This window comes from Musca domestica, unplaced genomic scaffold (assembly GCF_030504385.1).
Source record: "Musca domestica strain aabys unplaced genomic scaffold, Musca_domestica.polishedcontigs.V.1.1 58, whole genome shotgun sequence".
In the NCBI taxonomy this organism is placed as follows: Eukaryota; Metazoa; Arthropoda; class Insecta; order Diptera; family Muscidae; genus Musca; species Musca domestica.
The window spans coordinates 630,816-647,931 of record NW_026712360.1 but is presented as its reverse complement, the minus strand read 5'-3'; the positions used below and the strand labels follow the sequence as shown (position 1 = coordinate 647,931).

General features: G+C 33.8%; 4 protein-coding genes across 4 annotated transcripts; 1 reads left to right on the top strand and 3 right to left on the bottom strand.

Moving 5' to 3' along the window:
• The first annotated feature begins 472 nt into the window (after nucleotides 1-472).
• Nucleotides 473-5,690, top strand: LOC101901646 (sprouty-related, EVH1 domain-containing protein 1). The gene is made up of 6 exons (XM_005187380.4): nucleotides 473-1,178; nucleotides 2,932-3,109; nucleotides 3,180-3,428; nucleotides 3,500-3,838; nucleotides 3,903-4,348; nucleotides 4,414-5,690. Exons 1-6 carry the CDS (start codon nucleotides 1,159-1,161, stop codon nucleotides 4,538-4,540), a joined length of 1,359 nt encoding a protein of 452 aa, XP_005187437.2. The 5' UTR covers nucleotides 473-1,158; the 3' UTR covers nucleotides 4,541-5,690.
• Nucleotides 5,691-7,380: 1,690 nt separating this feature from the next.
• LOC101901815 (uncharacterized) lies at nucleotides 7,381-8,533 on the bottom strand. The gene is made up of 3 exons (XM_005187381.4): nucleotides 8,200-8,533; nucleotides 7,973-8,136; nucleotides 7,381-7,890 (listed from the first exon to the last, which is right to left on the bottom strand). Exons 1-3 carry the CDS (start codon nucleotides 8,414-8,416, stop codon nucleotides 7,831-7,833), a joined length of 441 nt encoding a protein of 146 aa, XP_005187438.2. The 5' UTR covers nucleotides 8,417-8,533; the 3' UTR covers nucleotides 7,381-7,830.
• Nucleotides 8,534-10,524: 1,991 nt separating this feature from the next.
• On the bottom strand, nucleotides 10,525-11,303 carry LOC131800576 (protein transport protein Sec61 subunit beta-like). The gene is made up of 3 exons (XM_059128958.1): nucleotides 11,142-11,303; nucleotides 10,851-11,068; nucleotides 10,525-10,781 (listed from the first exon to the last, which is right to left on the bottom strand). The coding sequence occupies exons 1-3, from the start codon at nucleotides 11,142-11,144 to the stop codon at nucleotides 10,694-10,696; spliced, it is 309 nt and encodes a 102-aa protein (XP_058984941.1). The 5' UTR covers nucleotides 11,145-11,303; the 3' UTR covers nucleotides 10,525-10,693.
• Nucleotides 11,304-12,964: 1,661 nt separating this feature from the next.
• On the bottom strand, nucleotides 12,965-15,294 carry LOC101888662 (uncharacterized; the record flags this gene model as incomplete). The annotated part of the gene is made up of 3 exons (XM_005187388.4): nucleotides 12,965-13,780; nucleotides 13,845-14,215; nucleotides 14,280-15,294. Coding segments are annotated over 3 exons (1,560 nt in total), but the record flags the coding sequence as incomplete, so codon positions are not given.
• Nucleotides 15,295-17,116: the final 1,822 nt, after the last annotated feature.

Genomic DNA, 17,116 nt, shown 5'->3' with positions numbered 1-17,116 from the left:
ACGCTGTTTAACAACATTTTTAAATTTTACCTTTTTCCAAAAGTATGTTAATTAACGACATATTAACAATGACAGCGTATTTACATCACAGAGAGCGTAAATGTAAACATGATCTAAGTGACATGTAAGCCCTATTCGCTTTGGTCAATTTCTACATATGTTTTCTTCTGTTTGATGCTGGTTCCTTCATTCTATGAATTCTTAGCTGGTGCTGTTACACAAATTTTTCAATTTTTACCAAAAGTAAAGCAACAAAGCAAACATGTTTCCATATGCTTTGCGACATATTAATAATGACAGCGTATTTACATCACAGAGAGCGTAAATGTAAACATGATCTAATTGACATGTAAACCCTATTCGCTTTTGTCAATTTCTATGTGTTCTTCTGTTCGATGCTGGTTCCTTCATTCTATGAATTCTTAGCTGGCTCCCTCATTATATCTCTCTCTTTTTGCAATCCCATTGGACGAACTCGACTTGTGTATCCCTAACAAAAAAATATATACATCCTCCTCTTATAAAAACAACATTTCTGTAATTTTTTGCTTTGTTGAGACAAAAATTTAAATAAAATGTCCCACAAATACTGTAAATAAATATGTATATTGAATTAAATACTGTTTGTGTCCAGTGTGCATAAGGAATAAACAAAATAGTGATGATACACAATTTAGAATTTAGGGAGTTGGTTGTCGTGAAAAAAAGAAAGAAAAGAACTTAGTTGTTGGACAAACTCTTGAATGGTAAAAATACCAATAGACAGGAGGAAAAAACGAAGAAAAAAACTTGTGATATTCGGTTAAAAAGAAAAAAATAATGCTGCAAAAATAAGCCGAATAGAATTGGACAAAAAACGGGAAAAATTACATAAATTTTTATCCAGAGGGAGGAGACGTTTTAACAAAAAAGAAAAAAAAGAAAACCCGAAAAATAAATTTCTTCCACCACACATTTGTCGTTTGTGTAACTTGTCTCTGTATGTATGTATGTTCATTCGCAAGCAAGCAGGCAGAGCCAGTCAGAGTATAATACAACAGTAGACACAAAGTTTTTAAAGTTTGTGCTATTCTGCATGTCGTCTGAATTTAATAAACATGGTGAAATTGATGGCCACCACCAGCATACGCTTCTATATTAGCTTTCTGATTACGAATCATGACAGAAGGACATGAGAGGTAAGTCCATTAATTATTTGTTAAAGATTTTTCATTTGGAGTTTTCTTTGATTTTTTGTTTTTTTGTTAAGGTTGGTTGTTGTTGGTGTGGTAGGGTGGTGACGGCGGTGGTTCAAGAAAGTATATCTATGTTCCATATAGGTACAATGTGTGTATGTGTACCCACATAGTTGTCAGTCATTTCAGACAGTCATTCAAAATTATGCTTTCAGAATGATTTCCAAATAAGTTGGTAAAATATTCCTCCTGTTTTGAAAAATAAATTTAAGCAGATAAATAGAAATTGAGAGATTTATTGAACAGTTGCATATAGCAAAAAGAGCACATCCACCCAGAGAGGCATAATAGTGTATGTGTTGCGAGAGAGAGAGAGAAAGGGAACTGATAGCAAGAGAGCACGCATTCACATATTCATTGAGTTTTGTTGTTCATTCATAAGGACGATGGCAAATTGTTGAGGTTGTATCCCCGGACCTAGACCAAAAAAAGCAATTTTTTTTGATTTGTACCACAATTAAATTAAAAGATAATAATAATATTGCATTAAAGAACGTATTGAAGTGGAAATTAACGTTTTACAGCCTCTTCCTGTTACACGCTGCCTGCCGTATATTATGTACCTAGTCGTAGTTGAATATATCAGGGGTGCTCAAAAAGAAATATCTCTTTTCAGTCAAATTTCTCTTTGCTTATTTAAATCAAGAACAAAACAGTGTTAAGTCATTATTTATACAAATATTTTTTATCCATTTGCTTTATAAATTATTTAGGCAAACATTCATGTTAAAAATAATTAAATTGAATCGTAAAATATAAAGAAAAACAGATTTTTAATTTTCTCTTAAATTATCTTATTTTTCTGTTCATGTTCTAGAACACGGTTTTGAGCACCGCTGATATATGTATCATTCACATCCCTTTTACTCTCTTTCATTGCACTTGACTCTCTTAACGTTGCCATGTTTTGTAATAAATTTATATTAGGATAGGTTGGAGTTTTATGGATAAAATTGTGGGTTTTAAATCAGAATTTGTATTTTTTTGTAAAGAATTGTTTTTATAATAATTATGGGAACTTTTAAGGGCTGCAAGATTTTTTTTTAAGGATTTCATTTAGAAAAAAGTTGGAGAGGGTCAGTTTTCAAAATCCCTCATCATGTATTACAATAGCCTTTGAAAATAACAGCATAGAGATACGATGTCCCTGTGTATAAAAATGAATAAAAAAACGAATGAATAAATATACCCTCTATTCCAACATAAAAGGTATAAAAACTATAGTTTTTTTTTTAAAAGAAAGACATTTTTTTAAGATTTTGAATCCCTTTTCCATTTCTAATATAAGCTATTGAAAAATAAGGAAAAATGTAAACTTTCATTTTGTATGTTTTTTTCCTCCACTGTATGAAGATATATTGTTTAAGTAGGTGGCTCTGGTTTCTCTTCAGTCATTTGTGTGGCGCTCTCTGCAATCGCATATGTTCTCTTAAGTAAAACTACAAAAAAAAGAATATCAAATGTATGAATGAAAAAATAATAGTTTTTTGTAAAGCCAAACAGCCAGCCAGTCAACCTTCAAGAACCGACCGACCGCTTAACAAACATTCACATCAGCAGACATTGTGTTGTATGTCTCAGCTCTCAATATGAATGAATGCTATCCAATCCTACAAAGAAGAATGTGTTACTTATCACTCGTTGCGAGTGTCATGGCTGTTTTTTAATTAGTTCTTTTTTTCTTCTTGCTTTTCAGCGATTTTTTAGTAACAGTAAGAGCACAGGTTATGACCAGAGACGAAAGCACCGAAGGTTGGTTACCACTGGCAGGGGGTGGTCTGGCCAACGTTTCGATACGTAAACGTGCTAGGCTATCCCCTGGTGCTACTGGACATGAATACATCATATACGGTCAAAGAATATCAGATCAAAGCGTGAGTAGAATTTGTATTGGTGCATTTAGCAATCTCGATAATATCCTAATTCCTTTCATTTGTCTTTCAGGTTATTTTAAGTTGCGTCATTAATCGCGACCTTAAATATTACAAAGTTATGCCAACGTTTCATCACTGGCGAGCGGGTAAACAGCGAAATGGTCTTACGTTTCAAGCTGCTGCAGATGCCAGGGCCTTTGATAAAGGTGTATTGCGAGCATACAATGAATTAATTGATGGCATGGCAAAATCGAATCCTTCCATTATATGTCCACCACTGACCAAGTATGATTCTGTTGGCGAAGACGATGTTTTCATGGTAAGCAATACCCACTCGCATACATACATGCATTCATATCAAAACTAATGTTGCCTTCTCTTTAAAAACAGACCCTTGACCTACCCTGTGAATCTTTGGAAAATAAACAAAAGGGCTACTCCAGTCCCGAGGGAAGTGAAAACAGTCACAGCTTTAAGGATCGCGGGGAACGCTACACGGAAAGTTCTCAGGACAAAAATGATAAAGAAGTTGCCAAAATTCATTACATATCGGGTGAAAACTCTTGCTTGCAAACCACGCCATCCCTACCTTCCATGACCAGCTCAGCTCAAAATAAGACAACGTCGATGGTGAATACCCACACAACGACAAGCACAACTGTAACAACTGTGGAAACATCTCCAGTTATAGCTCCTAGTGAAAATTATTCCTATGTAACCTTAACTGCGGTAAGTTAGTTTTGTGAAATGAAAACTTGCGGAAGGGGTTTCTAAAAATATCCTTACTCTTTAGGTTCATGACTATAATTATCCGGTAGTGGATCAACCTGTGGCCGCACAAGTCCTAACACGTTGCGACTCGATCACAACTCTGAAGAAATTAAATGCCATTGAAGCTTCTCATTGTTTGGCCGGTACTCAATCTTCGCCCATTTCCAATGTCTTGATCAAAGATCCGGAAATTGATATTCTCAAACATAAAATGCAACAGAAATCAAATCCGGTGGCACCAATACATAATCAAATGACAAGGTGTCGCTATTGTCAGGAGTTGTACAATGACGAATGGAATCGCAAAGGGGCTTGTGAGTTTGCACCAGACTGTTTTCGTTCGGGGTTCGAATGCATTTCGGGTATAGGTTGTGCACGTTGTATGCTTTATCATTTTATGAGTGATTCGGAGGGGGAAACACCCCAACATCCCTGCGAGTGTGCCAATGAGAGTGGATGCACCAAAAGGTATAAAAATTAGGCTTAGTTTTATTTTCCTTAAAGTTATATTGTTGTTGTTGTTTTTGTTGCAGATGGCTTGGTCTAACCTTGTTGTCTTTGTTGGTGCCCTGTCTGTGGTGTTATCCTCCCCTTAGGGTATGCCACCTAATTGGCATTGCCTGCGGCATTTGTGGTGGGAAACATAAACCACAAGTTTGACATTGGGAGGCTGAATTACAAAACAATAAAACTAGATGCAAACAAAAACACCACAAACAGCAGAAGCAGAAACAGCATCCAGAGAAGCAGCAGCAAGGCTATGATGATCTATTTTCCTCGTCTTCATACAATTACAACAATAGATGGCAGCAGCGACAGCAAGAATGCAAAAATCAATACGAATGCGATATTAATATGTTCAAAAGACCACCACTACAAAACCAACAACAATGCAAGCTTGTGGACGATCGTCGTTCCACAAAAGCCGAAGATTCCTTTATACATACCTGCATTAAAAGCCAAAATAACGATTATGGTAATGTGTATTACTAAAACCATGCAAAACAAGCAGCAGCTTAACAAAACTCTCACCAAACCTTTACGAGAGTGAGAGAGAGAGAGGGAACTCAACTTGAGACTTCTCCTATGTGTTTTTATTCCTCTTTTTTTACTACTTAATAATGAGAATTCCTAACATGTTATTACCGTTTTGTGGTCGATTCTTTTGTACTAAAGAAAACAAAGGCTGCAACAGATTAAGTTATAGCCAGCATTTGTAGATTATGTTAATGAATTTGTCCTGTGTACATTATATTTTTTGCTCTTTACTTTATTTCCCATTTTTTTGTACATACATGTATAGGAAGAAAAAAAAAAACAAATCATTTACACACACAAACACACACACAAAATACTTCAAAGAAGTACCTGTATAACTATTATTATAATTATAAATTATTAAATTTGCACAAACAAACAAAACAACTAATTTTTTCTTCAAATCAAATTTAATTTGTTCTAAAGAAAGAAATAACCCTCACTAACATACATGTGTATTTAATTTAAGAAAGCCTTTGTTTTTATTTCTAATCTAATAATTTAATGAAAACTTTTTTGTTTTGAAAAGAAAAATAATCGTTTTAAAATGCTTAATAACACCAGTATTATTAATTTTAGTTAATGTCGAATAACTCTTTTTGGTTTCCGAAACAACAGAACACACAACAACACAAGTCCTTTGGTGTTATACATAACCTTACACTTTTTTATTATTTTTCTTTTTACTAAATATAATATTGTGATTCTTACAACATACACATTTGTTTTACTCAAACGAAAAAGAAAAAAATAAAAGAAAAATTAAAACTTATATACATACCAACAACATATAATACATATACATGTTACATGTGCTAAATAATGAAAGTCACTAGAAAAACAAATGATGATGATATTAAACGAAAAACCAACATTTGTGTTTATATTGCCATGACAATTTCCAATTTGCAGATTTATATTCACAATTGTCTACTAATTGTTAGAAAATGATTTTTTGGAAATTCCTTGGTTTGTTTTGTTTTAAATTGAAAGATATATGAATAGTTTGTTTACTTTAGGGCTCAAAGTATACAAAGTATTCTCAATAAAAAAAAGAAAAAAAAAAATAAATAAATAACTCCCACAATTACTGGCAGTTGTGAATATTAAAAAAAATCATTTGCTATTTTGTTCGAAATCTTGTGGTAATATATTCATGCAAAATCTCTATCTGTAAAATCCCAAAATTCATACATACATATATTACATAAACAACCCATAAAATGATGTATTATTGTAAGTTATTTGGATTGAACAAACACAAAACATCTAATATTTATTAATAATATTACAGCTTAGTATAAATAACTCGAACAACAACTATAATTTAACACAACAAACTAAATAATTAAAAATACTTGCTTAAATTCCTGTTTTTATAACATATAATATAAATAATTGTTATCCTTCAGGAAAACAAAAACCGAAAACAAAAGCATTTTGAATTTTTTGAAAAACTGGAAATTTCATTTTCTGCATTTCAAAAAATATGAAATCCATGCTTTTGGTTTTCATGCAAACCAACTAATTTAGACCTTTTGTTCAAATTGTGGATATTAAAGAAAAAAAAAACTAAAATGAATAATAAAAATAGCAAATTAAGTTAAAAAGGTTGTTATAATTACAAAAAGAAAAAAAAAAACACAAGAAACAAATAATCACTACAATTTTTCTTCACATATATGTGTATATGTATAAATACAATACATACATATGTATATTAAATGCTATTGGGAAAAATACTTAAAAATTATATAATATTAATTAACATATACAAAAAAAATGAAAAGAAAATATATAAATGAAACCAACCAATAACAAACATCCTTAGGACAAACAAAAAAAAAATATAAATATTTTTTTTGCGTAAAGAATTGTTATGAAAACCATAAATAAGTACAAAACCAAAATACTAAAACAAACAGAAACACTTTCTTCAGTGGGCATCAACCAGCGACGATTCACAGCAGTCAGCGGTCAATGTTCATTAACCAACCAACCAACCCCTCCATGAATTCTTAATAAGTACAAAAAGGCAACACAAACATACAACACATTTTTCAAAACCCCACAAACATCCATACAAACAAAAATAGAAAAAAATGTAAAACATAACTAGCATTGTCTTCTTTTTGCCTAACAATAACAAGAAAATGTAACAGAAAAAAAGATTATCCGCCAAAAAACAATATCAGATGCTATTAGAATGGGGAAGAAAAACAAAGTACATTACATTTAGTAATAATCATATAACATCTTTTCCCCCCATCTCAAATAGTTTTCGTGTCATTCTATAATGGAAACAACAACTAAAATAAAAAAACGGAACAGAACACAGAAGAAAAAAGAAATGGAGTTTTTTATTTGTCAAGGGTGGGCAAACTAGGATGTGCAACTCAATTTCAAGGGCAAGGTATTGAATATTGAGGATACTAATTTTTCCCATTAACTAACACGAATTCGAAAATAAATTTTCTAGTTTATTTGAATAATATTTTTACATACTAACAGAAATGGGGTACTGTATTAAAGACTTAAATATATATTTTGTACTTAAGCAGCTACCAACTTAAAAAATATGACTGCCTCAAAAAAATGCAAAATAGCAAATAACTCGTCCAAGCTGAAATCTAAAGGTGCCAAATTCATAGTCAGTCGAGTCGATGTTTCGATAAAAAATGTAGTAGTTAATTTTAAGGGCTTAATATAGAAGACCATTGGGGGCTTATAATAGGTGTTGAAAGGCTCTAATAGTCGTACCTTGACTTCCAGCAGAAAGGCTTAGAGTGATCAATGAGTAGAATGGTGCGTATTTCTTTTTACGTAAAACTACTCTAGAACAGCAATCTATTTTATAAATTAGGATTTGGAATACATACAAAATACTAAAACAAGGATAGAACTGTAACTCATTATTTTCCATTTGCTTTTAATTCCTTGAGAACTTCCTCCTCTGATATTGTTTCAGACAACTGAAAAAAAAAAAAATAAAACAAAAACATTAATTTTCCAGAAAACAACAAAACAAAAGAAAACAAAACATGTTTTGCCCACCACATCAGCTAATTGTACAATTTGCAGGGCTTGAGTATAACCATCCGAAGCCGAAGGAATTTTATCATAATTCCAATATGTGAACTCCTCAAATGTGCCCTTAACTCTCAGTATGCGTTCAGCTTCCTCGTCCAATGGTTTGCGGGTCTCCTGTAAGACAACACCTATAAATGGATAAAAGTTATGGGCTTGCTTTCCTCCATTAAAATCAAGTTGTCAACACAAACCCGTAATATTTGCTGGAACCTTTTTTATCTCTCCCTGCAGAGGATATCCGCGCAAAGCATTTGTAAGGAAGCCATTCTCTTTACGAGTATAAGCTGAAAAGTACTGCTCCACATTGGCCTCGCCGTTACCCTTGATGTTTGCCGGCAAGAAATGCATGTCCAGCTGTTGTCTATCTTTTTTGATTTTACCACTATTTACTTCAATGGTAATCGACATTATTTTTATTTTATAAAGCGAACAAAATCAATAACTTTTAAGAATGAAGAAAAACTATTAAAGACAAAAACTCGAACAAGACAAGGCAATGTTGACAGACGATATTTTGGCGGTTTGCTGTATGGACAAAAAAGAGTTCCTTAGATCGATAATCGATTGTAAGCATTTCATTCTGAATGGCAGTCAAGAAGAAGAATTCTCTTAACGAATAAAATGTGAAAACTGCCATACGAGAAATTTCTCCCATTTCTCCTATAAAGATTTGCCTTGTCGCAAGGAAACTCGACTCATATAAAATTGGAAAAGAGTGATGTTGACTACAAATTTCATAGATACTCTATTTGGCGTCAATGGTATAAAATGGGGTAAACACCATCAATCAAAAGGGGAAGGGACGTTAACTAAATGCTCAATGTGTGGGCTGCCAATATATAACTAAATATACATTTTTTCTATGGAAAACTATGTAACCATGTATAAAACTAACTATATTGTGCTTTATGTCTAAGAAAAAGTTTTTGTCTCGTTTTTGTATGTTCATGGTGCAACCCTTCAATAAGAAGGGTTGCTCAACTTCGAAGAAGGAAAATGCAACTTTTTACCGGAGTGACAAATATATTTGGATTTGTTTATTTCACTTTTTGTCACAAAATTACTATATTGTGGAAAACCCACAAAATATGAATGAAATATTGGGTTATCTCCACAAAATTGAAACCAAGATTGAGGGACAATGTTGTTTCATGCCGATAACGTGACAAATATGCATTTTTGTTGCTCTAAATTTGAAATCATTTTAAATTATTTCCTTTTTATTTCAAAAAATACACACATATATACAAACTGAATATGTTTTTACAGAATAGGGGCACCGAAAGAGAAAAGGGTGTAAATTTGTTCTATGTGTTGCACGAAATGACTGACCAATGGAACATTTTTGAACCATTTTCACTTCACAAATACTCAAAATACATTGTGTAGTTTGAAAAACAAAAAACTACTAAGGCTCTTTTGGGCTTAAATACTTCATATTTGGCTGCACTGGATATTATCTGAACATTATTAATTCTACTTCCTGCAAAGCTGAAGGTAAGACAAATATTCGTTATAATTAATAGTGGAATTTGTTTATTTCGCGAATCAAGGCTTTAAGATTTTGGTCGACATGCCGATATCAGCGTAGCATGCAAATGGGAAGTGCAATAAAAAGTTAACGTTGTTTGTAATTCTAGGCTTTGCGGCTAAATAATTTACCTCTCCCAGAGTATCTCAGTTATCTGAAAAATTTCAAATACTTGACCCACAGATCAGAGAACTTTATCGTAGGATAGCATCAACTTGCAAGTAAATTACTACGTGTTGTCTTGTTTTGAACTATATCCGTAGCCACACAATGCACTTTTGGGGTTTTTAGAAGAAAGTGTAACATTTGTCTAGATTATACCATGGTAGAAGACTACAGGTGAAACTGTCAAATCAATTTTGAAATTGTAAATTTTAAATGAAAAATATTCACCTCCGATTTATGTTGAATAAGAAAACTTAAAAAAACTTACTTAGTTTTGAAAAACCACTTTAAAATATTTGACATATCAATGTTGTTAAGCATCTACCTGTATTCTTTTATCATGGATATTACCATCATTCTGTTCATCATAATGTGTAGGTTCTATATAAAGTTATATCAAAATACCAGGTGGAAACAAATGTTTGTTATAGCAGGTGTTTAAGACGCGGTTTCGTTGTAGGCATCTTCATTGTTGTCGCTAGCACTCCATGGTATACAAATATATATGATCTATCCACTTGTTTATCAATATCATCGGCAATGGGACTGCCAATTGGAATAATGCTATTTGATATTTTTGTCATAGGTGGGACTTCAAATTATTTGTTGCCTGTCCACATAAACTCATCTCTCCTCTTCATTATATAGAATTATTATAAACAATGTATCATTTTTTCTATAAAAAGGGTTTTTTATTTTAACACCACGGAAAATTGTGGAATGACATATTTTTTCATAACTGCATTGAAATATACAGATAAAAAATTCTTTTTAAGGTAGGAATAATTATAATAATAAAATTGGATGATTAACTTATGAAATAACTAAGAATTACCAACACGCTCCTCGTTTCGTCTAACATAAGCGACACGACACAAAATGAAAGTAGAAAGCAACAGCGGGGCAATATTACCAAATGATGACGTCGACAATATTATGAATGAATATTATGTCGTTTTGGAAGCTGAATGCCACTTATCATTTACGATTTAAGAACGGTTGTATTTGCCCCAGATGTGTAGCATGAACACGGAGGCGATAAACAGGAGAGACATTACCAAAACTGGAACTGGGCCACTAAAAATATAACAGGTTGTTGAATTGTAAAACCTTGTCGCTCCATAAAAGACACACTCATTGACTTACACTTTAATACCGGGAGAATCATCGGTATAGAAACGCCACATACCACCGGTGCCAGCACCACCAGCAGCACGGCTTCTGGGTGCAGTTGTGCTGCTGCTTGTGGTTTTACGTTGTTTCAGATTGCTTCCACCAGCACCGCCGCTACGTGGTGCAGGAGACGACAATTTGCTGGGAGAGCGGGTGCCACTACCCACTGTGGTAGAACTAGCTGGAGCAGGCTAAAACACAATATTATTTCATTTAAATTATTTATTCGTCACTTTTTTCTTCTTATAAACAAAAACACTTTACCATTATTTTTCTTTATTCTAAAGCAAAATAAATTAGGGAAACACGAGCAAAACGCCACTAAAGTCACTTTACAAATGCACAAATGTCTGCAGACGTATGAAATGTCAATTCTCGCTTTCGTGTTATACTCATTCGTCGTTGTCAGTTCAATTTGGCAGTTGCCACGTAGTGTTGACACTAGTGACAGTTCTGACGTAGTGAAAGTGAATGTGACAGCCTACCTAAGCTAAAAGCGTGTCTTGTAAAAAGGTTCATGTGATTTTTTTTAAATCGATGGATGGATATTCTATTATTTAAAGTTTACCAGGCCCTGGACCTCGATTCTTGTTCTATGAAAATATGAAATGAAAAATTGTTCTTTTATAAAATTTTTCATTTGACATTTCTTTCCTTTATAAAAATTTTCATTTCAAATTTTCATAGAACAAGAATTGAGGCCCTGGATTCTTGTTCTATGAAAATATGAAATGAAAAATATTTTCTTTATAATATTTTTCATTTGACATTTCTTTCCTCTATAAAAGTTTTCATTTCACATTTTCATAGAACAAGAATTGAGGCCCAGATGTAGTAGAGCCAGTCGATTTAAACTATTATATATGGTAGAACGCATGAAAAAAGAATACAGGTGAAGCATCAACCCCTGGAAACATTGATTTGTCAAACATTTTAAATGTTTTCTCAAAAAAGTTTGGATTTGGATATTTTTTCCTATACGACGGTAATCGGAGTTTTTGGCGAAATGAATTTTATTTTTTTTATTTTACCATAGTAGAATGCTTAAGATCATTGTTATGTCAAAATTTTATTATTATTATTATTTTTTTTCAAAAATCAGTAGATTTTTATGTTTTTCTTATACGACGCCCATCGGAGGTTGTTATGATATGGATTTTTCAACTATTTTAAAGAATTTGAATACTTTTTCATTCAATTTTACAGTACACAAAGCGGATTAAGATTGCCAATTTCATTGCCCATGCGTCAAATAAATGTTCATAAAGGGCGCTAGCTAGTCCCTGCAAAGAGAACCAGTGTAAACATATTATTATATTGAAATATACTCATGGTAGAAGAATATAGGTAGACGCATCGACACAGCTGCTGGGACAATGAACTGTCAAACCAATTTTGTAATTGAAAATGTTGAATGAATGAAAATGTTGAAAATTTATTTAAATTTGTACAAATTCTTGAAAAATGCATACCATTGGCGTCGTATAAGAAAACATATAAAAGTCTACTTATATTTGAAAAAACATTTAATTTTTTTGACATATCAATGCTCTCAAGCGTTGATGCATCTACCTGTATTCTTGTGCCATGAATATACTCCAAATAAAAATAGCTTGAAAATAAATTATGTAACAGATCCAGAACCAAGGTAAAATTAAGAAGTTAACCTCGTGCAATTATATGTTTACATTTTCTTCTCAAAATTATACCTTTGACAACATGTCATTGACAATATTTCAATAGATTGGAACTTTTTTTGAAAAGAAGTTAAACTTGTTTAGGCAAATTACAGAAACTTTAGGGTGCTGTGTATTGTTACTTGAAATGAGATCACCTTGAATTAATGGTCCCATGTCCAGAGCATTTTTTAAGAAAATATGGATATGGACATTTGGAAAATTCAGTTTTTATTTAATAATGGCTGATAAAGTTAAATTAACATCTAGATCCATGTTTAAATATAAGTGTTTTCCATTGAAAAATAAACATTAATATGACGTGGATGTCTTATCGCGCTTATCCCTGTAAAGTGTAAACGTAGTTGTTTTTAATGCCCTTTAACCCAAAGAAATAAAACAGCATTGATGTACGTTTTATATTTCTTCTTTTAAAGTTCAGTTTTATTTACTACTGAATTGAATAAGAACGTAATAATAGCTGGAAGAGAGAGAGAGAGAGAGAGACAGAGATTGCATAATTTTTACAAAACTCGTTAATAATTTTAAACGGAGAATTTTTTCTTGTCCACTGTACTTTTGTAGTAAGTTTTATATTAATGTTTATTTAATATATATTACGACTTCAGTTTAAATAAGAGAAATAAGTTAAAATAATCAAGAAACAATAATTTCTATATAAGTTGTATGCATGTAAATTAGAAGCAAAACAGGTGTTGAATACATAAACTATTTTTTAAAAAAGATAATTTTATGTGATTTTTTTTTTTTAGAAAATGGACCTTGGCCTACATGGTGGTAGTACAGATTACAGTGTTAAAGAAAATCACTACTCATACATAACAATATTTGGTCGCATCGTCGTCCGAAGAGATGCTTGTCAAAGTATAATAAACATAATTTAAATTTAAAGCATATAAACTACAATAGGTTTTACATTGGTTGGTTTATTTGATTATCCATGGATCGAGTTTCTTTGTCAGTTTTTTCAACGTCTTTTTCCGAATTGGTAATCGACTGGGAAACTTTTGGTTTCCCTTCGTCCAGTGATTGTCAATTCTCTGCTGACATATTTCCAATGTCTTCATTGATGGCCAATACCTGTTGAATAAACCCTTGATCCATTACAGCTTCCGCCAAGGATGTTAATAACCTTGATAGTTCCTTTATCGACATGTTCAATTGCGGTGCTAGTTTTTCTATGTGCTGCTGAACATTCTCTGGAATCTGCAAGAATGAAATGAAATCAGAATTAGTTCCGTAAATATAAAGATGCTGTCGGCTGTCCTACCTTGTTGTTTTGCTTGAAAACATTAAACATAAATTTGACTTTGACGCGTTGCTCCGAGTTGAGACCTTCATAGAACATTGTGAAATGAGCTTCATTGCTATTAGCGACAATTGGTAAGTATATGCCCGCATAAACTCTGCCTTTCGCATCACGTGACAACAAGGATCTAAAATTATAGACCAAGTTGCGACGTACCGTGACATCGATGGCCGTGACATATGGCTGAGCAACATATACCAATGACGATTTGTATTGACTTTCATCTCCTCGGATTTCTCTTTCCTTCCATTCAACATACATGGGACTGTATTTGCTATAGGTGTAGCAATAGTCCCTTTGTAAATGGGCTTCCTTGGACTGTGTGAACCACCCTATTGTAAATTGATTATATATTAATGATTGCCGTATAGAGTACATTATAAAGCCAACGCTTACCTGTATGAGGATAGTTTTGGTCTTTCATTACAGTCACACAGCGACCAACATGATATCCCGGATCCAAAATCAAAACACCATCACGCCCGGCAATATTTATTTTCATGGCAACCATTGCATGTTCCTTTTCCACATTGGCATGCGTCGAATTGAGACCACCAACATCTTCGGCAGTTTCGATGTATTCACGCAATGCCACAACTTGTTCCTCGCACGAAACGATGTACAGATATTGTTCCAATATCGGAAAGAGTTCTACAATACGGGCCATAATTTCCATGGCCAGCGAAACACACATATGATCGCGACGATTGATGGGTATGTCATAGAATTGATAGAACGATTTTAGATCTGAACGTCGAGTGCGTTTGAAGGCTTCGTAGAATGCAACGAATAGATGAACGGTATCATAATGGGTCTCCTCTAACATACGCTGCAGCTTCGTTTCGATAATGGCACTTAGATCTTCATATTGCCAAACTGAGTCAAAATAAAGGACACCCTTGTTAGCTTCTTCGTCCGCAGCCCAATCTGGCAGAGGCAATGGATGTCCCAGAGGCCAAATTCCATTGATTTGATTAAAAGCTTCGATATTATAGCCTTCTCGTCCTTCCCATAACTTTGTTCGTCCATCGCCCGTTGCTGTTGCGGAGTGTGGTGGTGGTGGTGTTGCGTTGGTCGTTGTGTCCTTGCCATTCCGTGGCCACCATTTAAGATGCTGCTCCTCCAACAGCTTGTTGATGCTGAGGCATCGTTCCGACGACAGATTTGATGTCAAATTATTGCATGGTGATTCATTTCCAATGCTTTCATTGTCGAAGTCATCTTCATCATCGGTTGAGCTATTTGAGCTTTGTGTATGACCGTTACTGCACAACTGTGCAGTAGTTCCTTTGCATTTGGGTATATCTCGATCAGAATCGATGGCTGTAGTCAATCCAGTCCGTATCGATCCCGCCGATAACCCGAGGTTGCCGGCGGTGGAGCCGGCATGTCGAACCAGGGCTTCGGCGAGTCAACTAGGCCATTCGGCACCCCAACGGCCGACCGTTGGCACATAGCCGCGTTCGAAGTCATTGGATGTAGTGTCTTGATTAATTTTGCTTGTTAATGCGTTTATTGATGAAATTGAAGTCGTTTGCTGCGGACCAGCAGTGCTGCTGCTATTGAAATGCAGACTATTCCGGCCCTGTGTTTTTTTCACGAGGTCCGGCTCGTCTCCAAAACTCGATGGTTGTTTAAAATGCTCTGTGTGGAAAAAATATTGAGATTAGCATTGAGTTGAGGCGATTTTATAATGTGTTTACTGTATGCAGTTAAGTGAAGAAATCGTTGTGTATTATTTATCCGGACAATTTTTGAAGTCCTAAACATTTATATGCGATGATAATGTAGTGTGGTTGAAATTATATTGAAATAAAGAATGATAAGTCCAGTTCACTTCGTGCTTCGAATACAAACTAAAATCATTGTTTCCTTCAACACTCATTAGGTAGAAAATATTATTTTTTTACCTGCCCTTAGGACGTGCCACCTGTGCCGCATTCCTTTATGAAAGAATGCTGATATTTGACACGTACAGGCTCGACACGTATAATGGTGGTTTGCACCTGTTACTCACATTGAAATGTATTTGGCTTAGATGAGAACAAAGTCGTAAAGAAAGATCATTTTGCTTAACACTTGAAGAAATTATGAGATTATTTTTGCTTTAATGTCTGTGAGTCAGTGAGTCTAAATACCCCATGTATGGTTGCCAGCCTAACAGCCATATGGCAACTATGAATTTGAAAGAAGTGAGAGCGAGAGTGATGATTAGCAAGAGAGAATTGGTAGAGATGTCTAAAGCGGAAACAGCAATTAAATTGCGACGGCTGTTAATTTTGAGTCCAACAGAAATAAGAACTTTTGATTAGATTACAGCCATTGTTGGAGATAACGATAAATAACTGCTAGTTATTAGTTTATGTAATTAGTCTGTGTTGTTGCTAATCGACCAAAGAACAAAAATAGAACGAGGCGACAAGATCGCCCTCAATGAAAAATGTTGTGACGTCATGTTACAGTGTGTGTATTTCAAAAAGCGAACAAAAAACCGAAGAATGAATAGCTACGTGTTTAAATTAAAAAAAAAAATAATAATAAAGACAAAGAATGTCTGTTATAGGTATATGTATAAATGCATGAATGTACGTCGTTTCTATTATACATTGATGCAGCATTTCACTTACCCATACAATGGCAAAAGCCCCAATATCCAATTATCGTCTTGTTTTGCAATTGCTAAGCTGTTAACTTTAATAACTTTTCCAAACAGTGATTCACAATTCGGGATTTACACGATGATTATGAAATTGTATTTGTTTTCCTTGGAATTACGTTAGTCGTCCGCCAAGACAAGGACGTGCGTAAAATGTTGTGATTTCTAGTAGTTGTTCTTGTTTTTGTTGTTGCCTGCTTATATCAGGTCCGTTAACCTTTGTATTGGTGAATTTATCGACATCGAAATTATTATTTTTCGCTTCAAACACTTGTGTCTTGCACAAATAATTTCCAAATTGCTGTTGTTGTGGCGATCTTATGATCAAAGTGCTGCCTGCACCAAAACACAATTATTCTTGATTTACTAATAACACTTTCGCTATCAGTGGCTAGTTCACAGAAGTGTGGTGTTATACCAACGAGAGCCAAACTACGACTGAGGGTTTAACTTGTATACAATGACCATATGATGCTTGTGTATATATAGGCACCAGAACTCGCTCAATCTTTTTGTGATCACTTGGTTGGTTTTTTGAGATTTTTTTCTCTGTGGAATATTTTGCACTCTTTCGTTT